General features: G+C 43.4%; 1 protein-coding gene across 2 annotated transcripts in view; it reads right to left on the reverse strand.

The window, feature by feature from the left end:
- The window catches only part of IGF1R (insulin like growth factor 1 receptor), a 171,871-nt gene that overhangs the window by 8,374 nt on the left and 138,476 nt on the right, over window positions 1–25,021 (reverse strand). Inside the window, exons 8-20 of one of the 2 annotated variants that reach the window (XM_014874577.2) lie at window positions 23,655–23,893; window positions 23,061–23,228; window positions 22,689–22,893; window positions 18,234–18,520; window positions 16,664–16,800; window positions 16,211–16,370; window positions 15,094–15,196; window positions 13,657–13,727; window positions 12,221–12,450; window positions 11,834–11,944; window positions 11,052–11,211; window positions 8,779–8,908; window positions 5,114–5,248 (exon numbers count right to left, since the gene is read on the reverse strand). In XM_014874577.2, the coding sequence (XP_014730063.1) occupies window positions 5,114–5,248; window positions 8,779–8,908; window positions 11,052–11,211; window positions 11,834–11,944; window positions 12,221–12,450; window positions 13,657–13,727; window positions 15,094–15,196; window positions 16,211–16,370; window positions 16,664–16,800; window positions 18,234–18,520; window positions 22,689–22,893; window positions 23,061–23,228; window positions 23,655–23,893 (2,136 nt within the window). Of the gene's footprint in view, window positions 1–5,113; window positions 5,249–8,778; window positions 8,909–11,051; window positions 11,212–11,833; window positions 11,945–12,220; window positions 12,451–13,656; window positions 13,728–15,093; window positions 15,200–16,210; window positions 16,371–16,663; window positions 16,801–18,233; window positions 18,521–22,688; window positions 22,894–23,060; window positions 23,229–23,654; window positions 23,894–25,021 lie in introns of both variants that reach the window. The other variant, XM_014874575.2, reaches the window with a different exon arrangement.

Genomic DNA, 25,021 nt, shown 5'->3' on the forward strand with positions numbered 1-25,021 from the left:
GTGAAGGTGGAATAGGGATGTCTTCTGTTAACACAGCACAGTAATAGGACAAATTTAAATAAGAAAAGGAAGATTAGCATTAATTCTTCAAGCCAATCCTCTGTGTACACAGTGCTCAGAGGAACACGCTGTGTGGAGGAAGTCACTGCTGGCCAAAACTACTACTCTGTGCTAGAGTAAGAATGGAACTAAAAATAAAATAGAGCCAAGAAAGATCTCTCAGTTAAGGTAATGCACAGTCTCTGACTCACCTGCCAGCACTGGGACCTGCAGCCCCAGCCAGACCCCCTTGGCTTGCTGGGGTTTATTTCCCACCTCTTCCAGCCTTCCCTTAAGCCATGTCACCTAAACTTTTAGCTTCAATTCTAGAGAACAACACCACCATATTTCCAACTTCCACAGACTTTCCGAGCTCAAACAAGCAATTCTATTTCATCTTTTCATTATCTGCCTTGTGCCCTCAGTTTACCAGATCTCTGCATCAGTGTGGAAAGATTTTCTTTTTTAACTAAATAAACAGAAACAAAAAAAACTCCAAGCAAACAAAAAAAAATTCACTCTCTTTTTGTATAGGACCTAAGTTCATCGTAGAGTAATGTCCCTCCTCTGGAATAATCTTTCCAACAGGACTGACATGGAGCTGGAGAACCCTGGGCTCTGCAGGAGCCTTGGCCTGAAACAAAGCCCCTGCCCAGAAACTCAGGAAATTGGGAAATACTGTTGCACCTCCACTGTGTTCTCAGCTGACAGGAACCAGCAGAGAGGGCAAGTGTTTGGCTGTGTTTGGGCTGCAAACACTGCTGAGTGCTTCAACCAAACCCAAAGCAATCTTCACTGAAGTGCATCTGAAGTGCCCAATATCCCTGCCAGAGCTCCACTGGCACGGCTCCGCCTGAACAAACGTCAGCCACCTGAGAATGGCCTTGTGACACCCAACAAGAGCTGGCAAAACCAGTCTGTGCTGGGAGAACTCCCCGGGTACTCAATGCTGCATTGTAACCGCACGTAGACACGTAAACAGTGCCCAGCTCCTGCTTGTTTTTGAGCCTCTGAAAAGCCTTTCAGAGCAAAAGCAAAGCCAGACTATAAAACTGCACCGTACCCTCACCCACAAACGGGGAGGAAAGCTTGAGACATAAATATATAAAATCCATTTCTGTTACTTCATTGCTGTTTCCCTTCCAGCTGACTGCTGTGTCCCTGAATAGAAGCTTGGCTGGAGCCAGGAACTCTGGATATTCACTGGCGCTGTGCCCCGAGGCCTAAGGGCAATGCTAAGGAGATACCACAAGCAGCGGAGTAATGCATGTGACATCAGCACAAACAAGGACATGTGATGTTTCTTTTAAGCCATTCCAGATTTAAAAACCCTACAGAGTTCCCATAAAAGGATTTTTTTTCCTTTTTAACTGTGTGCGTTCGCAGGCCTTGTTTACATTATCTTAAACAAAATAAAAACCTTTCCAATAGACAATGGAGGAATTTACAGGCTGTTAATACAACCTGAGAAGATTTATAAAGTACGTTCCTGACTGGTGGCAAGTGAGCTCCAGGGAGCTGGAGGCACCACCATGGGTTAGGGGAATAGCCAGCATCCCTCTGTGCATCTTTTCCTCAAGGAAGTGAGCAGAAACCGAGTTCTGTTTTGCACCAAGACAATAAAAAAACCAAACAGAAAATTCAAAGTTCCTATAGAAGCTGCATTCCATTTGGGCTTTGCAATGCACTTGATTTGGTGGGGAAAAGCAAAAGGACCTCTCCTCCCCTGCTGGTGCTGTGTGCTGCCAGTGCCTCTGCAGAGCAGACCCCGGATTCTAAGCAGGAACAAAGGGAAATCAGCACTGCGTAAATAGTCTACAATGCATGTGGGGGAAGCAATCCTGCTTCAAAAACAGAGTGGAATTCCAGTCTCCACAACTTTTAAAAGCCACATGGGAACACACTGTCTGAGAGCTTCAGCTGTACCAAAGCTCGGTGCCATGCAGCCGTCACCTGATGAGCAGTGCCATAACAATGGGAGGACATAAAAACATCACTGAGTGCACAGGAAGAGGAGAAAAACAGCAAAGCTTCTCCTGGCACCGTTGTACTGAACCATCTGTCTTATTGCATGGTTCTGTCTGCACAGCCACACGAGCTATGCCAAGAGGGTGTAGCATAAACACAACTGAGGCTCGTTTCACCCTGTACAAGAGTAAAGAGCCTCCAGAAATACCCTCTCCTTTGCTTTGCCCTTTTCGCAGGGATTCACCACTTCCCTTTGCCCAAGCATCCTTTGCCCTGCACAGCCACACTGCAGAAGAGAACCTCTCCAGCTCCACCTATAAGCTCCTGACCCACTGCTGCCAGGTCAGGGGAGCAGAGGCAGTGACAGACACAACCAGCACGGCAGGGATGGAGACACAGAGTGTCCCAGCCTGCCTGCACCCCGCACAATTCATGGAGGGGAACACAAGGTCCTGAGGGGAGCTCTTGCTCCGTGGCTGGAGCGTGCACATCACCTGCACAGCTAAAAATAGCAGATTTGGTGACAGCAAGAGTCTTCTCTCTGTTCTCATCCACACTTCCCCACAGCAGTTACCTCCTCCACCTGCTCTGGAGGTTTCTCTCTGTCAGCACACTCCCGTCTCTTCACAGACAGGTCCACTGATGTTCTGAATTTCAGTTGCTTCCAAGCCAAACTAATTTAAAGAATCAAGTCCCTGTACTTTTGTAACCACCTTGTGAGACACAGGAGCACAGAGCTCCCGTTCTCACCTGCTTCCAGGCAGCACCAAGCCCAAGTGACCTCCCTGCAGCCAGGCTTTGCTTTTGGGGCATCCTGAGTTAATATTAGGAGTCAATACTAAAGTATCACAGACTAGTGCAAGAATTTTTGCTACCTAAGAAATACCTCCCACTAGCACAGACATGCCAAGAAACCTGCCTTTGAACACAGTCTTTTAGCAATCTCCACAAAAAAGAGGATCCTTTGGTTTACAAAGGGCTTCATAAAGCACTGGAGAAAGCAGTGGCCTGGAAAGTTCTGGGATGCAGGGTAAGATCCATGTGCAATTTCAGGGCTCTTTGACACTGTTAGAAACACTCTTCTGCCCATGTACTCATTTTCCTGTAGGTCCCAGCTGAGAGGGAGGTTACTGGGACCTGGAGAGGAGGACCTCTGCCTACAGACCAGGTCTGATCCTGCCAGCAGTGTGTGGGTGAGGACTGGGAGCAGTGGGGAGGTCACCGAGGCTGGCACAGCACTGTCACAGCATCCCAGACAGAGAAAGAAGTGAAAACATGCAAAGAATAAAGCAACACAGGAACAGAAGAGGTTTTTTGATTGCCAAGTGCATCTGCAGGGAGCAAAGGTGAAGGTTACTCCTGGAGTTCCCTACTGTTATTCCTACAACTGCCTATTTGAAATTCAGCAGATTTGGGTGTCTGTACTCAAACAAAGACAAAACAAGCTGAAAGGGAGCAAAAGCAAGTCACAATAAGGTCATACTTTTTTTTTCTTTTTACATTTGGGATAAAGCCAAGATGTTTTATACTCAACTTTATCACTAAAAAAAAGCAAACCAAAAAATCACCACTGATGTGCCTTAGGTCTGAGTTCAGCCTCATTCCTTTTTCTGACAGAGCAAAGCAGCACAAATCAAAGGCAGATATTTTTTATTCTGCACCTCTGCACTGTCAGGCTGAATCCTGCTGGGCAGAACCAACGTGTGAACAGCTTCTCCAGGAGGAGCAGCATAAGAAAGCCTTGGCTGTTACACACTGGTGCAAAGATTTGCTCTGCCAGATTTTAACCAAGTTCTCCCAGCTCACAAGCCAGGACCTTGAAAGTGGATTCATCCAGTAGCAACAGCCCTGGAGCAGAGAAGATGCCCTGAGGAGGGGGAGGAAGGAGAACTGGGTGGGCTGCAGCAGAGAGCTGCTGGCCTGACTCCCCTCCCAGCCCTGCTCATTCCACACACGCCCCAGCTTAGCAGGGAATTTCTAGTGCTGGATCTCTCCCCAGTGAGTTTGTTCTCACTGCAGAGGTGCTTTCTCCTGTGAACCCACGGAGCTGAACCCATCACATTCCCGTTCTTCCCCATTACACAGCTCTGTGTTAAACAATGTCCAGTCAATCCAACTGCCAGGAATTCTCCATAGCATCGGAAAGGGAAGGAATGTGAAACCAAGGAATCACATGGCAGCTACACCTCCCCCTGCATATACCACCCACCCCCCTCAAACAACAAAACAACACTGCCTGTCATCTGAAACCACAGCCAGGCTCCAGCCAAAAAAGCTATTTTCCTAAGAATCCCAAGCAGCTGAGGCCCTTAAGTGATTGTATCCCTTCTGTGGGCCTCCAACAAATTTCAATAACTGCAAGACGCAGTATTTCCTTCCCAAAAGTCAGTTTGGGAAGTATATCAAAGCAATAAAGTCTGAACAACTGAAACTGCTGTACACAAAGGCCAGCAGAAGTATTTCAGCAATGTAAAGCTAAAAACTGAAGCTGCTGCTCTGCATACCCTCTGCTGCTTTGAGGCTTTGGGTCGATCCTGGGGCAGGGAGAGGTTTTTCTGTGGAAAACCTCATCCTGTGCTTGCAGGGAAGGAAACTGTCAGCAGGAGGGGATTTGTGTATCTCAATGGGACAAGTGCTGTGACTGAAACAGCAGATCCAACCCAGCTTCAGATACACTGATTTATCTGCTTGCTGAACTAAAAAGTTGAATTCCAGTGTTTACATGCATTTCAGCTTGTCCCATGCTCTTTTCTCTCTTTATGCTCAACAGAATTGCTTTAAGCAGAAGAGATATGACTTAGGCAAAGAGCCCCCTGATGTAGCAAATGTCACTTACGAAGTGACATTTTTATTAAGCCTTATTTTATTCAGTAACACAAAGCTTGGATTTTTGTTTGCTTATTAGAGGAGAATAGCCCAAGGTGAGATTCCGGCCACAAGCAAAGCTGTTTTCTGTCTCACTACCATAAAACACTGGATTGACAGACACTGTTTGAGCAGCCCCTGCCACTCTCTAACAGCCCTTCCTGTGGTAGCTGTGAAGAGCAGAGCCTGCAGGGGGGTCAGGAGGCACAAGCCGTGCCTGCAGGGCAGTGGTGGCACTTACAGCATGTCGGGACAATTGTCGGGCTTCTCCAGCAGCCCCCCTTCCATGACGAAGCGCAGCACCTGCTCGTTGGTCATGCCCTGGTACGGCTGCTCCGCCAGCGTCGCGATCTCCCACAGCACCACGCCGAAGGACCTGCAGGGAAATCACACCTTTAGGGCTCCCAGCCATCTTCACAAGGGTCTATTTCTGACAACATGCTGAGTGCTGGGCGTCCATGGGTATTTTGTTTTACCAAAGAACCCCAGCTGCTCAAAAACCACGTGCCTGTGGTGACAGTCACAACCTCTCCCTCAAGGGACTGCTGACTTCCAACACCTCTGCTCTAGTGAGAAAAGGGCTCAGGTGAGAAAAACTCAGTTACCCCTTTGTGACATGCATGCAACTATGTCTGTGAAACAGAGCTTCCAGCTCCTTCCAGATAACTACAAAGGACAGTAGAAGTGAAAAAAGCAGTTTGTCTAATAATAGGAATCGATTACTGGCAAAGGAAGATAAGCATAGTTATGTAATTGGGTAGTTTGGACGTAAGTATTGACACTTTCTAAAAATATCTCAATTTAAAATTAGATTATTGAGCAGACACAGCTCAAATTGTCTGCCCTGCACTGTAGAGTCGCCTACTTTTAGAGCTGCTGGGCAAAGAAGGAAAATCTCGATGCTGTCTGACTTGTGTGGTAAAATGCTGAGTCAAGCTGAGTGAAAAACACACAGTTCCACTGGGGGGGTGTTATGAAAACAGAGTCCAGTGTCATTAGCTGGTTATGGCCCAGTGGTTTTATCTTTCAGTTATCCCTGAGATCTAAACTAGTTTGCATCTGGAGCCAGAAGCCACAAACTGCCTTGCAATTGTTTTCCTTTCAGGGGAGGGAGGGACAGGGGGTCAACTCAACATTTGGTTGCCTTTGAAGCTTCTTTGATCACTGCAGGGATAACGAGGACAAGTCTTGCACACCTACTCGTCAGATTATCCTAACAAACTCAGGTTGCTCCTTCCAGGCAACTACCAGCCCTGAAAGAATGCAAGATGCTGAGGATTTATTTCTAGAAATCCACCCTCACCCTGAACAGTATTACATTAATTTTAAAATGTCCTCCTTCCTTAACTACAACAAAAACAGCCCTGTCTAATTACCTCATTCTTCAGCCTGAAAAGCAATAAAATAATGAGTTGCTAAAATAAAGCTCCACCCTTCAAACCTCCAGACACTCTTCCTTCCTGCAGTTGCCATTTCACCTTACAGCTTATAAATCCTGGACTCCAACCACTCAACAGGGTTTTGTCTTTTTGACATCTTGGCTTCTAAAACTGATCTCGAAGAACATGGAACTACATGTCACAATATCTGCCCAGAAAGGCAGGAAAAACAATCTCAACCTTTTGTTTACTATTTGATGCAAATAAATGGCCCCCAAAACAGCCAAGCTCCACAGTTTACACAGAGCAACTTCAAATCTGAACCAACAGAAGGATTCAGGGAATTTTTCCTGGCATGAAGAGACCTCCAATGTATAGTGCCTGGTGTAAAAGTCACTGAGAAGGAATGATCCTTTTAGCCATAAGCAGATCAAGAAAATAGAAAGTATTTCGTGACAGTCTTAAGTCAAGTTCCACTACATTTGGAATTTAGATTGAAATTTCTCTGTAGCTGTGGATACATGTTCTAAACAAACAGCAAATTTCTTATGTTGAGCCCGTTTTTTTGTGCCTCCAGACAAGTACACCCCTGTGAACCAAATTTCAGAGTAAATCACTTCCAACAATTAAGATGCCAAACCCTCTCAAGGAGAAACTCTGAAATACTCACGAGTACTGTCAGCCTCCTCTCCATAAATAAAACTATTTTTTTCCTCTCTATGCTTACAAGTAAAAATCTGTCAAGATTTTACTGCTCCTCCTCTTCAGCTTTCCAATCCTGTCATCAATAAACTACTTTCCAGATCAGGGTATTCATTCAGATTGTCCCACTGATGAACTGCAATACTGTTTGCACAATCCTGCTTTGGACTGAGCAACTAACAAATGCCAAATCATGGAACCCCAGGATGGTTTGGGCTGGAAGGGACCTTAAAGCTCATCTTGTTCTACCCCTTGCCAAGGGCAGGGACACCTGCCACTGTCCCAGGCTGCTCCAAGCCCTGTCCAAGCTGGCCTTGGACACTTCCAGGAATGGAGCAGCCACAGCTTCTCTGGGCACCCTGTGCCAGGGCCTCATCACCCTGAAGAAATTCTTTCCAAAATTCAATCTAAACCTTATTTACATCTGACACCTCATTTGGTGTCACACCTAGGGGTTTTCTGTTTGGAATCTGAGTTCTGTTTAAAGAATAACATCACTTAAGGGACCCAGGCTTAAAGAACACACATGTGGAACATACATGGGACATTCCCACTGCTCACCCTTTGGAGGCAATGGCTGGACCTGAAAATTCCTGCTGTGTGGTAAAAACAGGCAGCTCTGCCAGCTCCTCACTCCAGGTTTGGTCAGTTCTGCATCTGGGGATTTTCTAGTGATATAGTCCAAATTTCTGTCTGCTTTGTGAAGCCATTACAAGTCCCAAAATTCTTTTACGGGGGGAACTGCCAAAAGCATGCCTGCACTGTTCCATCAGATAAATGGTTGATACAGGGCTTCCCTTCAACTCAATGGGATTGTTTTCATCTGCTTCCAAGTCTGAGGGTTACTGGATTCAAAAGTAAGTTACTAGCCATATGTAAAACAAAATTTAAGCATCATTCTGGTGCTTTGCTTTTTCACTTTAATTCCTCTTAGGAACTTTTTGTTCAGAGCTGGTGCTGTGAAATACAGACCACTGACTCCAAGCTCCTCAAGCTGCTCAAGGAAAATGCAGTTTACTCCTAAAACACCATTCCTACTGACTTCTAGACATTTGGAGGCAATCAGCTGCCAATTCTGTAACAGATCAGCAGTAAAAACATCTTGTTAGGAAGGCAGAGAAACCATAAAAGACAGAGGAGAGGTTTTGCCAGTACACAACCATCTTCTGCCAAGTCCTCCCTACCTATCTCCAAAAAGCTGGGGGGTGTGTGGGGAATTGTTCCAGGGGATTACTTCTCCTGAGTACACGCCTCTATTAATAACTGCACAGATACAGCAAGCATGCAGTGTGCTTTGAAAGAAAACCCTATTTCTCCATCTTGCAGTATATAAAACAAGCAAACAAAGCTCCAAATGGATAGGGATATGCACAAGGGAGAACTCCCCAAAAAAGCCTGCAAGTACACAACCCATCTGTGGGAAAGTGATGCTATTTACACAGAAGGTTTTGATGGAAAAGCAGGTCAGCACTAGGAACCTTTCTATATTCTTGGCAACTTTTAATGCTTTTCTTGAAGGAGGACAATTTAAAAAATGACAACTTGCTCTTCCAGGTGAAAGTAATGTTTTTCCCTGCACAACTGATTTCACAACTAACAGCAGGAAACATGCTGCCACCTCCAGTTTTGGAAATCCATTTAATTCTGCTCTCCCTGAGAGCAAAATTTAACCTCAGGAGTTCTTGCTGAAACATGAACTCGTGGAACAAGAGAGTTACCTCCGAATGGACAGGAGAAGCAGTACAGTTAGTTAAGCCTACTAAAACAAGAAGAGAGGCTAGGAAGGAGGAGGTTAAAGCAGTTTTTCAGAGCCCTTTTGTGTTACCAGACGTCGGAGTGTGTTGTGAAGACTCCATCTTTGAGCGACTCCGGGGACATCCAGCGCACAGGCAGCAAACCCTTCCCTCCTTTCCGGTAATAATCTGTCTCGTAGATATCCCTCGTCATGCCAAAATCTACAAGGCACAAATACTCTGAGTTTGTGTGAGGAAATCATGAACATTTCCCCCTTCCTACAAGGCAGAGAATCACACTTGGATGTGAGGAATCTGCACCGTGTTCCCACAGCACTTGACTTTGCAGACACTTCAGCTGCTGCCTCAGGGCGGGTGACCTTCCCTCCCAACACCAACACACTGTGCCACTGACTTCAGGGTGACAAGTCTGAATGGTTTAAATATAGGAATGTGAAAAATTCCAGCATTTATGCTCAAGCTTTGCAGTAAGACGAGTCTTCTGAAGGTCATATACTTCACTACTTGTTCCCCAAATTCAGTAATTTTCATTTTTTAAGGACTGTAAGGAGCTCCTTTAGGACTTAAAACTATTGTGTTTAATCGAACAATCTCACATGCTGAAGGAAATACTTCCCTGGGTTTTCTTTTTCCTATTTCCAAATGTAATTCCCAATTTCTGTACAATATTCTGTTTCAAGTGCTACAGAGGCTTATGTTGTTCATTTGTGATTAACACACCCAAATATTAAAAATATACTTCCAGTTTATATCTGTGCTTAGCTGTAAATTCATAAGCATTTACTTCAGTCTAAAAATGTTCACCCCCTGACTGTCACTCAGATTTATTCCAGTGGCTTTTTTCCTAAAATCAGCCTGAGACAGAACTGCTGGGTCTCACACTTGCCTATTGAAACCAGTTACTGTGTTCTCAGACACCAATCAAAAAGTTAACAAATTGGAAGTCATCAGTCCTCTGACTGATATTAAATGCTGTCTGATGACACACAGGGCAAAATCCATTTTACCAGTACAAACCTGTAATGGCCCCTTTTTTCCCCCAGGAAAGGTGTACAGAACTCCCCTAGCTCTCAGTTATCACCAGGCTGTGGTGAGTGACCAACCAGGAGTACCAGGGACACCAGTACCCTCAGTGATTGTGACTAAAAATCCATCTGTACAGCTCTTCCATCACTCCCACACACCAGGGTGACTTTATCCCAGCTGAACGGAAGATTCTTTCAAAATGTAATGCAAATAAGAAACAGACATGCAGTGAGCACAGGGTAGTGTGGCATAAAGCTCTTCCTCTGAGAGCTGAACAGTCTGAGTTGGTGTGTTCCAGCCAAGATGCTTCTCAACTGTTTCTGCATGAGGGGATTTTCAATGCTGCTACATAAACAAGAGCAGTGCAGCACATTTACAAAATGTTTTTGGGGTAACCATGAACATGTTAAAGGGAAGAAATGCACCATATCTTCAGTTTACAGAATTGTAAAACAGGCTGGTGGGGGCAGGAGGAGAAAATTGGAATGGGAAGGATTTAGGCTGACTTCCCACGAACCTGCAGAAAATACACAAAATCCCCAAAAGATCTTATTTCCTAATTAACTGACTCAAAATGAAATCATTTTTTCTTTCTCCCAAATGACAGGATTACTTACACAAATTATCAAAATAGCTGAGTTAAGCTCAGAGAAAAAGAATTAGTTTCCTACAGCAGAAGGCTGTTGCTATACATGTTATTTTAATATGCACAACTCAAAAACAGCCAACAGCTTAAAATCACTCTCTCTGGAGAGAAGACTGAAAAAACTCATCTGACACTATTTTGGAGGGATGGTGAAAGAAAAAAAAAAAATTGGTGATCTAACAGCAGAGCAGAAGAAAAGCCATTCAGCTGTCTGGGAAGCAGAACTCCAGTTTAGACTGGAAAGCACCCAGATGAAGTCATTCCACTTCCAACTCAGATATGATTTAAAATAATCCTGAAATTCTCATTCTTGAATCAATAAACAGGAGGTAGAATTATTTTTGTGCATTAACAGAGACATGAATGACACACGAGTGGTAACTACACCATCCACCCAGGTGTCTGAACCTAAATCACTGCCTCACCAGCCCTTTTTAAACCCACATGCTATACTGCTGCCTCACTGGAACAACAGCAAGCAGAGGTATCAACTTAATGTTAACTGCTTGGAGGTCTTAAATCACAGTAAGTCTTCACAAGGAACATATTTCATTCCGCAGATATTTAAACTAGAGCTAAGTTATAAACAAACAAACAAGTAAATAAATAAATAAAAGGACAATGATGTTGCAGGATGATTCTATGAGGTGTGTAAGGGTCAGGACAGCCCACCTCCAATTTTGACAGTGAAGTCCTCAGCCACCATGCAGTTCCTGGCAGCGAGGTCCCTGTGCACGAACTTGTTGGCGTTGAGATAGGCCATGCCATCAGCGATCTCTCCTGCCATCTGGATCATCTTCTTCAGGGTTGGGGGCGCCTGCCCAGGGTTGTTCTGAGCAAGAGCAAGATCAGGCAATTAACAGACCACATCCATTCTCTTGTGCACACACTGTCCTCGTGTTCTGCTCCTGTAATTTATCCACATTGGAATTTCTAGATCAAGGGAAAAAGCTGCTGAGCTCATTTTCTACATAGGCTGCTGTGATTTCAGTGGCAAGTGTGTCATTTTTATCCTTCAGACCCTGTGTCACATGTTAGATTTTAGCTGCTAGACTGATGGCCTGTGCATGAGAGTTTGCACAGGAGCTAAGGTAACAGGTATTTACTTTTTAGCAGGGGCAATGGGCAGGACACACACCATGGAAAAATTATCCTAACACGTGTTCTTAAAACAGTCAATTTCTTTAACATCTTGATGAGAAAGTAGATCAGACAAGAAATCTAATGCAAATCTGGAAAAGAGGACTTGCTGATACAAGAAGGGACCTATCCCATGTGGTCCCCTGGGCTGCCTCATGAAAGAGCTGCTGGAGATCACACAACAGCTCATGTTTTGTCCTTACACTGAAGGAGAAGGGCAGGAAAGGCTAATTGCCTGCTGCTTCCAACGTGAGGCTGTCTTGTTCAAGATGATTCAAACTGAAGAAATAAACATCCAGCAACTCATGACTCACCTCTGTGTCTGGCCTCAATGATCTCAGGTAACTTTTGAGGTCCCCACGTGTCATCAGCTCCATGATAACCAGTGTAGGCTGGCCCTGAGAAACAACACCAAGCAGCCGAACCTGGCAGACCAAAAACGAATGTTCAGTACAAGAATACAAGTAGAGCTAATTACCATTTATTCATGTTGATATGTAGCCTTGTGGGAACCTGTGGGAAAGGTCTGAATGTAGATTTGGTTCCACTTTCTGACTGGGATTTCACAATAATATTACAACGTTGTGCAGAGTCGAAGCTAAAATCCCAAATTCCCACTTCAGTCAGGGCAGCCATGCCCAGAACAGCCTCATGGCAAAGGGCTGGATGAGTCACAGCCTCGTCACATCTCCAGGACTCACCACATGGTGACAGTTGAACTCCTTCATCACCGAGGCCTCGTTCAGGAACTCGATCCTCTCGCGCATGCTCGCCGACTCATTGACCGTCTTGATGGCCACCCTGGTCTCTGGCTCATCCTTCACCACTCCCTTGGCTATTCCCTCGTACACCATCCCAAAGGAGCCTTGCCCAAGCTCCCGACACATGGTGATCTTCTCCCGGGGCACCTCCCACTCGTCTGGAACATACACTGAGGGGAGAGAGAACAGGCTGTGATGTTCCACTGTCCACGCTGGGATCACTCCCTGCTCCACTACAGCAGCTGCCCCAACAGCTCTGGGGCTAACACCCACACACAATGCTGAGACCTTGCACCATGTGTGCAAACAGGTCTGTCCCATACAGAGGCAAGGGGATGACAGCATACAAATAAATCTGAAAGAAATGTGGACTTGAAGCAGCCTCATTATGGTACTGACATCTTGGGATAGAAATAAGGAACCTCAAAGTACAAAACCAGGGTGGGAAGAGGCTCAAATCAATGCTTTAGGTTAAATCTTTTCTTGGAATCCTTGCTCTCCTAATTCTCCCAGACAGCATCAAACATACTTGATCATCTGCATCAGTTCAGCGTCTGCTGTATTCTTTATTAATGGCTAGAGGGAAGCAGACTCTGATCCAGCAGCTCTTTGCATGGCACCATTCTGATCCCTTGCACACACACCATTGCACCAGCAAAGGCAGAACTTGCTGCTGCTGCTGCAGGTCTTTGATCTGAGGCAGAAGAGAGCTCTCAGAAGGTGACTGCCAGGAGGCAGGACTGCCTCAGGCAAGAAGACATCCAAGTACTCACTGATGCTGCTGCCTATCAGTCACCAAAGGAGGGGACAGCTGTGTCACATGCTCTGCATGGGTGAAATGACAGGATGAAAACAGAGGACTATAGCAATGAACAGTGGCAGACCTTTAACCCTAATGGTGTTGCTGTAAAAAATAACAGTAAAATAGTCTGCTGCCACTCTGGGTAAACCCATTAGTCTCCTGGGGGCTTCTGGAAATACTATTTCAGCAAGAATTCTACAACAGCAGCACCAAACCAAACCATAAACAGAAAAACTGAGGCTTCAAGGACATTTGTCTGATGTCGTGATTTCTTTAAGTAGAGGATTTGTTTCAATAGGGCAAAACAGAGCTTAAAAGGGCAAACATGAAAGGCCACAAATCCATTCATTCTTCCTTCATTCCAGTGAAAACATCACTGGAAGAGTAAACAATAATCTGAAAGTGAAACTAGTGAATCTGAATTTGCCTCAGGTGGATAAAACTACAGGAAAAAACAAAAATTCAACAGACAAGTGGCATTTACAGCACATCTTTTAGAGTCTCATACCTGTCAAAGTCAGACACCAACAGAACTTAGGAGAGTAAAAGCATCACAAGTTCAGGTCACACTCACCATCTGAGGCACTGAAATACTCGGGGTTCACAGAAGCATAAAGTACTCCATTGCCCAGTCTGTCACTGTTCCTGTAGAAATATTGGGGTTTATTTCTTTTATCTTTAAATCCGAGTACATTTCAGACCATCTCTTCTACAGCTTTTCCACTGCTTCCTCAACCACAGAATATTATTTACTGCATGTGGAGTTTTTCAGACAAAGGGGACAAACTGAGATCTCATCTACCTCACATAATCAATGGGAACACAGTCCAGAACAGCTCCACAGGAATTCTGGAGTCTTCTCTACACCAAATCAGCACCAGGAAAATGTAAACACAAGGTACTTTTAGCTGCTGGGTAAACTTCTTGTAAGAAAGGCAGTTATATTTTTATACAACCAGGAGACCTGTGGCTGAGAATGCACTTTACCATCATCAGCTCTGCTGTGGGAGTGAAGATTTTTAGCAAAAGACAAGACTCTTTTTAGTGGGGGATTCCATTCAACTATTTCTTAAGTGTTTCTAATATTTTAAAACCACACAATGCCACACTTCCCAATTTTACTGGGGTGATTTTCAGACTAAGACATGTAATAAATGCACTTTGAGAGCTTTTGCAGGAGACAGGCTCACAGAGAAAGTATTCTTGTGTCAGAACAACAGTTTAAACAAGGAAAAATTATCAGGAATTTCACCTAGGAGAGCCTAAGGAAGGCAAAGTAATTATTGTAATCAGTAGAGACAAAGCCCTTTCTGGAGAGCTTGAGCAGAACTGGTACCCCTGTCTGCAGTGCCACCAGTGAATTAGAGCTGGAAATCATGGGGTACTCAATGACCACAATTAATGTGAGAGCAATAAAAAAGCCTCCATAGCTAGAAAGTGGCAAGACTGAACATTTGTACTGCTATTAAGTTCTCATTATGTATTTCAAGGAGATTAAAAAAAAAATAAATCACTAGTTAAAAAAAACAAAACTGAGGAAAACAAATTAACAGAACAGTCCTAATGGCGGCTCTTGGCCAGGATTTAATTTTTTAAGTGAATGTAAAGACTTCAAAAAACCCTACAGAATTTGAAAAAAAAATCACATTAACCTAAATGGAACTAACTTTTCATGATTTCTATTGACCTGTATTTCAGTCAAATCTTCTGATTATACAGGTCCAGTGTGTGCCATCACTGCCCCACTGATATGTTTCTCACAAGCCTTCCTCTTCCCACTCAAACATGACACTGAAATAAAAACTCTCTTCCTATCTCCAGCAGCAGCAGACAGATGCTGGTAACTCTAAACCAGCTCCTTTTCCATACCAATGAGGCAGAATCTACCTCAGCCTCTCAACTCCTCTGAATGTCATTTCTCTTTTTAATTTCTAACTCACTCCATGGGCACAGATTTGAAAATAAACAATTCCCTCTCCTGCAGGTTTAAGCACCAGCACATGGAACTCACCTCTTTTTGTTAAAGACATAGAGCATTATCAGCAATCCCCCAAGGATGAGCAGCAGAGCAATAGGGAGCACAATTACCAAGTGCAGGAAGTTTCCATAGTTTGCTGCTGCAACCAACAAGAAAACAATTGTATCAGGGTTTCTATAAAACCTCTGTTAACAAAGAAACATTCAAAACCCACTCAGTGTATTTCCATACAGGGAAGAAATCAAAGTTCTCATTTTCTTGTCTGATGTGGAAAAATGTACTCGGAAACCCTCCCTGACTGCAGATGAGTGAAACAAGAAAGCAGACACTGAAAGGCATTAATTTTTTACAGAACAGTGTCTGTCTGGGCTTTGTTTTCACAAGCTATACTTAAAGGACTTGCATTCCTCAGTGAACAATATCCAATTGTTCACTTGAACATTCACCTTTTTTTCCACCTTTTGTTCACCTTGCAGCTGCTCATATTCAGAATACACATGCACTGCACTTTACTTCCAACTGTTCAAAGTTCAGTAATCAAAAAACTAAAAAGGGATAAAAGATTGAATTGAAGTTTTCTGGGGATATACCTGCTCTACAACTAAATACAGAGTGTCTTAAAGAGGGTCTCTGTGGTCATGTTCTTCCAAAATATAAATGACTCCCATTGTCAGGACCAGCATCACCCTTTCATCAGGACACTTTTTTCATCAAATACCACTCAGAACAGGTCAATTCACCAGTCAAAAAACAAATTATTTGTTTCTCTGATTACTTTGCAATTTTAAGCAAGTTTGCCTTGCTGCCTGTACAGGTTTTGTACATGGCAGCTCCATGTTGTCACAGCTAACATCACATTCCCAAGATAGCTGCACATGCCAGGAAGCCACAGCAGGGTGTTCACACCCACACCTCGCTGCACCTCACACTGACACCCAAAGCTGCAAGGAAAGGACCACACCTCACATACCCCTCCTGGCTGTCAACACTTGCCAAAAAAAAAGGACCAGAGAAGAGTTCCCAAAGAACCATCAGCAAGTAAGAGGAGTGCTCAGAGGCAAGAGGCTCAGATACCCAGTCACATGAATATCAGGAATTATTAAAAAGACAATAAACCCCCAATTCAACAGACTACAAACATTTGTCTTACATTTGGGCTGCACATAGAAAGAGATGGGCTCAGTCCAGGACCCATTCCCAGCTAAGGAAGTGGCCTGAACTCTGGCTGAATAGTTTCCAGGGTTCAGGTGAGTTAGTTTAGCTCCTCCAAGCTTCTTGTATTCCTGTCTGGAAACACATTCCCGCTTCTCCTAGAAGAAAAAAGCAATTTACATATGTTATTATCTTCACATTCTGGAGAAAGCAATACAGCTGCAAGATAAGCTCATTTTTATAACTAAAAGGCCCACCTGATCAGTTTTACTTCAAGCACCATAAGGAGATACATGGAATTTAAGAACTCAAAGGAAATGAAGCAAAGATGCTGGCAGGTGCTGGGTGTCTGAAATCACAATTTCTGCTTGCACAGCACTACACAGAAGCATGTTAAGATCCTTTACTGTGTATAAATTAAGGGTTATGAGCAGTAATGTCAAATCCTCACCTCGCCATGCTGCCCATATTTGATTTCATACATCAGGATCAGCCCATTTGGATTTGCAGGCTCCAACCACTTCAGGTAGACAGTATTTTCCTCTTTTGCTTCCCATGATACTGTTCCTGGAATGTTATCTGCTCCCTCTGTAAAATATTTACAGGTGATGTGAGAGGAACATCTGTGACTGAAACAGGAACTTCAGCAAGAGTTGAGGAAAATGGAAGGTTCATGATATTCTTCAGGTGCAGAAGCTCTGCAGCAAGAACCATTCAAATCCAGGGAACAAATCCCATTGGCCAAGGGCCTGCTGGAGATGAGCTCAGTCTGAAATACTGGTTCCCAGAAAATCAGGGCAGAGCATACAGCTCCACCAGGCATGGGCTCTGTGTGTCAAAACACCCTGGTTATCAGCACCTGATCCTTCCTTCCCAACTCTCCCCAACACCAAAACCGCACAGGGAGCTATTCCCAGCAAATGGCTGCAAAGAGCTGTAAACACACATCTGCCCCATTGACAGCCTTTTCCTACAACAGTCATAGGAAATCCATCCCCATTTAAAACAGAGTCTCAGCAGCAATTCAGGAACTGCTTTACCCCTGTTTGATTCCTAATAATTTTATGTGACTTATTCAAAACTTAACAGGAACATGAAGTGTGTTTCAGTCTGGACTGAAAAAAATACCACCTTCTCAAAGATCTCAAAGATAACAGAAGAAAAGATTGTTTAGCCTTTTATTTTCAGAGGTATGTGTTAAAAGTCTGAGAACAGTTCTTTACTTTTCCCTGATCTCAAGATTTCCTTATTTCCTTGAAATAAGCAATACTTTTTGCTTTTTTTTTACTGACACAGCTGTATCTGGATTATGATAGCCTTTCCTTTCAGAAACAAAACAAAATTGCTACCATTCTGCATCCAATATCCCCAGACATCTGCTGGAGTCAGAAGCTCGTTGCATACGAGCTTACACTAAAATCATCTCTATTCTTCTCAGAATCTGCAAAAGTCCCAAAGACGAGCAGAGCATTCAATGCTTCCTATTTGAAGTAGTCTAGAGGCCAGGGATTGGGCACAAAGAAACACAGTATTCCTCCTGTTCCCAGGCTGGACAAATGCATGGTCGTTCTGTGACAGAAGAAACATTTGGCAAACATTCCCACCAGCAAAACTCCAACATCTGCAAACAGTTCCGAGCGAACACAGCAAAACCAAACATTAGCAGAGAAACGTTGCCGTGGCTCTATTCAGCACACAGGGAGCTGAGGAACAAAACCCTTCAGCCCACCATGTCTGGGGTCTCACTTCTATTCCTGGGAAACAGAGTCTCTCCTAATTATCCTGGCAGTCAACTTCTCCCTTTCTCCAGCTCCCAGCAGAGACTCAAAGACATCACTCAGCACACACACCATACCAGTCAAGGACATGAAACACAAAAAATCTATGCAGCTCCAATTTATCCTACTGCATGGAGTCTTTTTTACTATACTCCACTGTTAATTCTAACTGGTTTGGGAGAGCTTGTCCCCCTGAGCTTGATCTCTGCCCAGTCCAGGCAGAGCTGCCCCGTGTGAGCATACCTGAGGGCATGGTTCTGGCAAACACGAAGTTGGACGCGCTGCAGCCCAGCGTGTCGGCCTCGTGGTTGCAGCTGTGGATGTCGATGCGGTAAAGAGTGAAAGGCTGGAGATGGGAGATCACGGTTCTCTCCTTGCCATCCACCTTGGTCTCAAAGAAGGGATATTCCACCTCGCTCTCCTCCGTGTCAGAGGCGTTGGTGAAGTGGTCGGTCCCGGTGGCGTTCCTGCTCCGAGTGGCCAAGGTGGCGTTGGCGATTCGGAACACGTCCCTGCGCTTCCGGTCGGGCCTGAGGAGCACACAGGTACAGGAAGGGCTCTTTAGAGAAAATCCACTTCTCCAGCTTTGGGAAAACTGCCAAACACCCCAGTGAATAGCTAATAAAAAAGCTAAATAAAGGAAACTGCAAAACAAGAGGAAAACTTTCTCCAAATCTGAACCTTCCATGTGTCAGCACATCTCATTTCTCTTTTGATCAGGAAGCAACCAAAACCCCAAAGCTCACACTGTACCCCAAGATGAATGTCCAAACTTCTGACCTCACACAATAAACCAACCAGCAAAGAACAGCTTCACTGTTACTCAACAAACATCCTGGATTTGTGTCTCATGACAGTGATGCTGAAGCTTAAAATAAAAATCAGATGCTAAAGGTTGAAAAGGTTAGGGGGGAAAAACTGTTTTGAAGTTTGCTGGATTAGCAAAGGAAGCTGAGCCTACTGAGAGTTAGCTTTGCAGTTGTGATGAAATTAGAATGTATTGGACTGAGAGGAGAAAGCTTGGAAGGCAGCTGAAGGCTGTGAAGGTTCACCACCACTCAGGTGGTCATCTGTGTATCTCTGCTTCTCTCACCCAAACAAAAGCTCTGCAAAGGAACAATCCTCCCATGTAAGAAAACTCAGCACTAATATTGTGTAGAGGCAAAAGTTCAATGAGCAGCTTTGCCTTACAGGCATCTGGGTGAAATTTAAGCAGAGCTAAAAAGCTGAGGACTTCCAGCAACACCACTGCTTTCTCAAGCCCGTGGAATTGCTGTAGTGGACAGCCCCAAGTTTCAGGACAAGGATCAAGATACTCTTAGAACCACTTGGATCAGGTAACCAACACCCTGTGGCCATACACTGGACCTGCCCTTTGGTCCTGCCCCAGATCTTGAGGCTGTTCTGCACAGGAGCACCAACTACTCCGGGCACTCTGGCTTTACTGCTCCTGCTCCTTTGTCTCCAGGGGCTGCAGGAATGCTCATACCCAGAAAGCAACGCCCCAGGGGAAGTAAAGGAGAAAGTAAGAAGAGTCACACTACAAAACCAATTTGGGCTTGAATCCTATCCCTGAAATCACTTCACCAGGGCCCATGGAACACCAGTGCAACAGGCACCAAGGGCATGAGGTCCAACAGCTCTACCAGAAAGCAAGTTACAAACCAGGCAAATGAGGCCTCCCTCGAACACACAACAGGAGCAAAGATGACTCAACAGGAGAACTTAATTCACTGTCAAATATATCATCTGAGAACATGCAGCCACAGAGCAGCATGTTGCAGAGAGAGCCAAGAACAGGCTCACTCAGTTTTGAAACCTTCTGGCAGAGGTTGGATGAATTTTTTTCTTTAGGACTTGACTACAAGAATTTCCAAAATCCCTTTAATATGTCGTGAGTAGTCATTTTGACACTCTAACCACCATGTAAACCACGTCACAGAAATAAACACAGACAAGAAAGACTTTCCTAAGTTAGCAAGAAATTGTTTTAAGTAGCAGCAAGTGAATATCTTGTCAGTCAAGGCAATTTCATAGGATATAAGCATTTGTGCCTCGTCTATACAGTATCTATGAAGTTACTAAACGTATTCACTCTGCTTACAATGTGTATTGATTTACTGCTTTAGCTCAGTGCAAAGAACAAACTTCTCATCAGTAAAAAGTTGGATGCCTAGCCCTGAACTGATGAACATTTGTGCAGATTCTGTGGTTAAAGCAGTGAAAATAAAAAATTAATTTTCAATCAACCACAAAAGCATGCGCCAATGCAAGAACCCAAAAGGCCTGACTTTATCACTGCTTTTATGGGATGCATGGAGCTTCAACTCTTTGGTGGTACCTGGGAGTGGAGGGGAGTCCAGCCCTACCCCGTCTTTGGAGAAAAATATAAAGGAACACAAAACTTGTTGGTGAAAACTACAGTTATGTCAGGAAGAGCTGAAGGATAACCATAAGGCAAATATAATTAAAACATCATGAGATTTGGCATCAGTGCTTTTCAGTCAAGCAGCTTCCTGCATTCATGAAATGCAGAGATAAAGGTAAAAAAACAAGCATCCAAAGAATAAGGAAAAGTCAAGAGATAAAAACTTGAAAAATCATTTATTCCATTAAGGGAGAGGAAGGAAAAGACATGCAAGAGAAAAACTAAAAATAACACTATAAAAAATTAAAAATCCAATAAAAAAGATTTTTTAAAAAGACTGGGCTATTTAACAGCAAAACTCACTCTTTTTCTACTTCATGGCCATTTTAATATTACTGCTCAGACTACACACAGAGCCTGTCCCATCCTGCTCATTAGAGAAACAAAAACCTTGGAGAAGGAACTCATTCTCCTCTAATAGTGAGTGTCTCTTCAAGACTAAGCAGAGTCCTGTCTGAAATCCACCACGGCACTAATACACACGGGGTCATCCAGAAGTTGCACAAGAGATTAGATCAACAGACTTCTTAAACAATCTTAAAACCACCCAGCCAAATACTTTCATGCTGTATTACATGCTGCAACTCTTTCATAATAACCTGGAGACAGGTAGAACACTGGAAATAAATACTACTATTGAGGCTTGCATTAACACATTAATTAACTTCTCCCTTGGGAAAGAGGAAAAAAAAACTGACATCAAGTAACAAGCTGCTTAAATTTGTCCCATGGAGATGTCTCACCAGCTCATAAACTTTAATTTCCCTGACATACAGTCTCTTAAAAGTTGCTTGGCTATGCAGCTATTGCTGAGCATTGTCCCTTATCTGCCCCTGCTGTTACAAAACACCCTAATGGCAGTAATTTAAGAGAAAAGGACAAGCTTTCAGGAAATTCTCTGTGAACTGATCAGTTTATTTGTTACTTAGTTCAAGGTTCTATGAGTTTCTTGGAGGGGAGCAGGACTGCAAGAAAATTTGGGAGAAGACAACACATTTTGAATTACAAATGTTTGGAGAAATAGAAAAACCTCCTTTGCAGCAGACTTTCAAGTAGTTTAGGCTTGACACATGGCTTTCAAAACTCCCTGCTGTGCTATTTCATGAAGTCCAAAATCAGATCTTGCAAATTCCCACGGCTCAGGATTTACATCATGATCAGACACAGAGGCTGTAACTTCCCTGCACCTGATCTTGGTTGCTGCTTCTCATCATCACTGGGGAAACACTGCACAAATGCTCAGTGTGACCCAAACACAGCTGAGACAAGATACTTCACGCCTCCCAAGAGAGGCAGTATTTAGTTCCTCATTTTATTGGATAGAGCTAAGAAGCATCACAAGTATCAAAGTCTCAACCCCAACAAGTCAATCCAACACATCCTTGAAAAAAGGTCCAAAAAACATCACAATGGAGAATGATATGAACCAGCATCAATGAGCAGCAATGCCACACTTTAGAGTTCTCAAACACAGGATTTGACTATGTGCTTCCCCTGCCAGAAGGGAGAATGAGACAAGGTGCACCACTGAGATCTAACAGTGTATTAAAGACTGTAACACAACAGCTGTACATTGTGTGCCCTGCCCCATCATCCAGTCATCCAAAGTAACAACAGCTTACCTAAAAGATAAATTGGAAACTCAAGGATCAAAATCACCAATTAATTAAATAGGATCTACTGTGTTGCAGCATAGAATCATTAGAATTCCACTTAACATGTAAGCAGGTGTTTATCATGGGAGAGTGGAAATATTTAATACTTCTCTGCAGAGCTGACCCAGGAAACATACAAGCCCTTTGCAATTAGTGCAGTGAGAACAGAAAACCAGTTTCAATTCTGTGAGGCAACTGTGCCCTTAATTTCAAAGATAAATCTTCAGATTAGGAGCACAAGCACTTCAATGGTTATTTAGAGAAAAATCTCATCTGAAACCCTCCGTCTGCCTCATGTTGCTCATCTCTGAAACCCTTACAGACAATGAGCTCCTTAAGTGACTCTTGAGTCTGAAAAGAAACCATCACTGAAATCCTTGATCAATACAGCTAAGAACCCTTACTATGGGCTACAATTGAAAGACAGAAATGAAAATTGGCAAATAAGAGAAACCACAAAGTAAGACTGTGGATTGTCTCACATGAAAGGAAAAGCAATGTTTAGTGTTTCAGGTGTTTCTGTGTGCTTTCATGTCCAGGAAACCTAAGTTCTAGGAAATGTTAGAAGATGAAATTATCAGCCCTACTTCCAAAGAAGTGTCCAAAATCCATTACCTGGGGACAAAGATGGAGTTATGAAGGAAGTTCTCAAAGACTTTCCGGTACTCTGCTTCCTCCTTCTCCGCTTGCTTTTCTGCCTCTGTCTTGGGACAAGCACAGCAAGGTCCTTTTTCTCCCCCACAGCCCTCTGGCTTGGTGGGCTCAGTGGCTTCTTCTGTATCAATGGTCCCATCAGCATATCTTCGAATTGGGACTTTATCTTGAAAGGAAAGAACAGAGCTGGTTTCTTTCTCTCCAGATCACGGATACAGCAACAATCTGTATTTACCCATTCCCTCTACTTGCTGTTATTTAGCTCTTTCCAGTGAAGAGCCCTGGCAGGCAGAGTCCCAGGCATTTCAACACAAGAGCATTTAGCTCTCCTACCTTTGGAGCAGTAGTTGTGTCTGTACAGGTAACTGTCCTGAGGCTGCTGCTGCCAGCGCACGATGTAGTAGGAGAGGTTCCCGTTGGGAAGAGAAGGAGGATTCCATTTCACAATCAGCTGGGATGAGGAGTTGGATGCTGAAATAACATCCAAGGGAATGGATGGCACTAGAGAAGGAAAAAAGAAAAAAGAAAGGTGTTTGAATCTAGAGCACTCCACAATCTATTTCCATTTCTATACTGCAAGGAAAAACACCACCCTATTTCCGAGAAAGGATTTTCTACTTATGCCAAGTTAAGGCTTTGACTGCAACCAAGTCTCAACCTAAAGTTGCACTTAAGTTAGTCTTTACAACGGAACAAGCATGAAATTCTAACGCCAAGAAGTTTCCATGATTCCTAATGAAAGTAATATATGAAAAAAGAGTCTGAATGCAAATTTTAATGCTACTTTCATAATTAGTGAAACTGCTAGCACTGTGCACATCATCTGCACATAAATTTTACTTCTGTATCAACAACAGAACTTGCACAATAATGCACTAATCACACCTGCAGCATTACCAACCTCTCACCCCAGAGCCCACATCTCACCTGCAGCATTGGTTCGAATATAGATAATTTCACTTTTTGCTCCATGAATATGATGATTTTCCATCATTGTGAGGGTAACAGCCTTGACATAAATGGCATATTGAGTCCAAGGTTTCAATCCCTGCAGCAGAATTCCAGGATTGTTCTCTTTGTTTGGTGGCAGGTCAACATCAACCATGTTCCAGCTATTTGAGCCACAAGCATCTTGCCCATCATACTCTGTCACATTTTTGAATGGTCTGAAATATTCGAAGAAAAAAGTAGCACAAATATTTATTTTCTCCCAAAGATTGTCATATACGTATGAGAGTGCCTCACTTCAAAGTTGCTCAATGAAACAAATAAAGCTTACTTGCTTTCCACAGTAGATTACAACAGAAAAAAAAAAAAGTTATTTCCAAGAAGTACAAAATTCAGAGTTCAGTTTTAGTCATGAAAAATAAAACAACATTCTCCAAGAAAACACTATATTTATCTATTTTTTTTACTCAAAACAGGCAGTGAAATACTTCAGACTTATTTAGACTTTAAATAAACATAAATCAAACAGAAGCAACTCAAAACCATTATTGATAATGGCCAGGCTTTTTACCATGAAGAACCCAAAGTTCCAAGACTGGCCTTGACCAGCCCAATGGACTTTTCACCCTTTTATTTCCACACAATACAAACACACTTATATAGTTCTACTTTTTAGAAGCTGTTACACTGGTGCAAGAGCACACAAATTCTTGTTATTAGTATCTGTACGCTTGTCAAGCACTGGCTTCCTTGTAGAACATCACAATGATCTTTATCAAGTGATGCTGGACACGAACCATTTGTGCTTCTATGTCTCATTACCAGCATTCCAAACCTCCCTTTCACACTTCCAGATTGCTTGGAGAGTTATTTTTGTGCTCATTTGTTTTTTTAATTATTTTAAATCCGAGGCATTTTAAGGATATGCAAAGTCAGAGGCATCTCCCAAGTAATTTGGATTTCTCTAGTAACTGCCCCACACCTTCATTATCAAGAGGTACTAATGCAGGAAATTACCCAAGCTGCATAGTCTAAATAATGCCAAACCCTGAGCAAATAAGTATCCAGGTGGCAGGGCAAACTCCTGACCTGGGATGCTCTCTAGTCAGTACTTTGACTACAGAAAGAAAATATCTCAGTAAACATGATGACTTAGGAGGAGCTCCGAATCAGACCCCTGAGAAGAGCCAAGCCATCCACCTTTCTCTTTTTCCAAATTTGAAACTTCCTGATGGATTTGCAATCCATTTGTAGCACTCATTCAAACTCATACTCTTTTTAAAGGAGGCTTGCGCTCCACCAAGAGAAGACCAGAACCAAAGCAGGACTTGAGGATGAAATACACA

The sequence above is a fragment of the Sturnus vulgaris genome, chromosome 13, assembly GCF_052056855.1.
Source record: "Sturnus vulgaris isolate bStuVul1 chromosome 13, bStuVul1.hap1, whole genome shotgun sequence".
NCBI classification, from domain to species: domain Eukaryota; kingdom Metazoa; phylum Chordata; class Aves; order Passeriformes; family Sturnidae; genus Sturnus; species Sturnus vulgaris.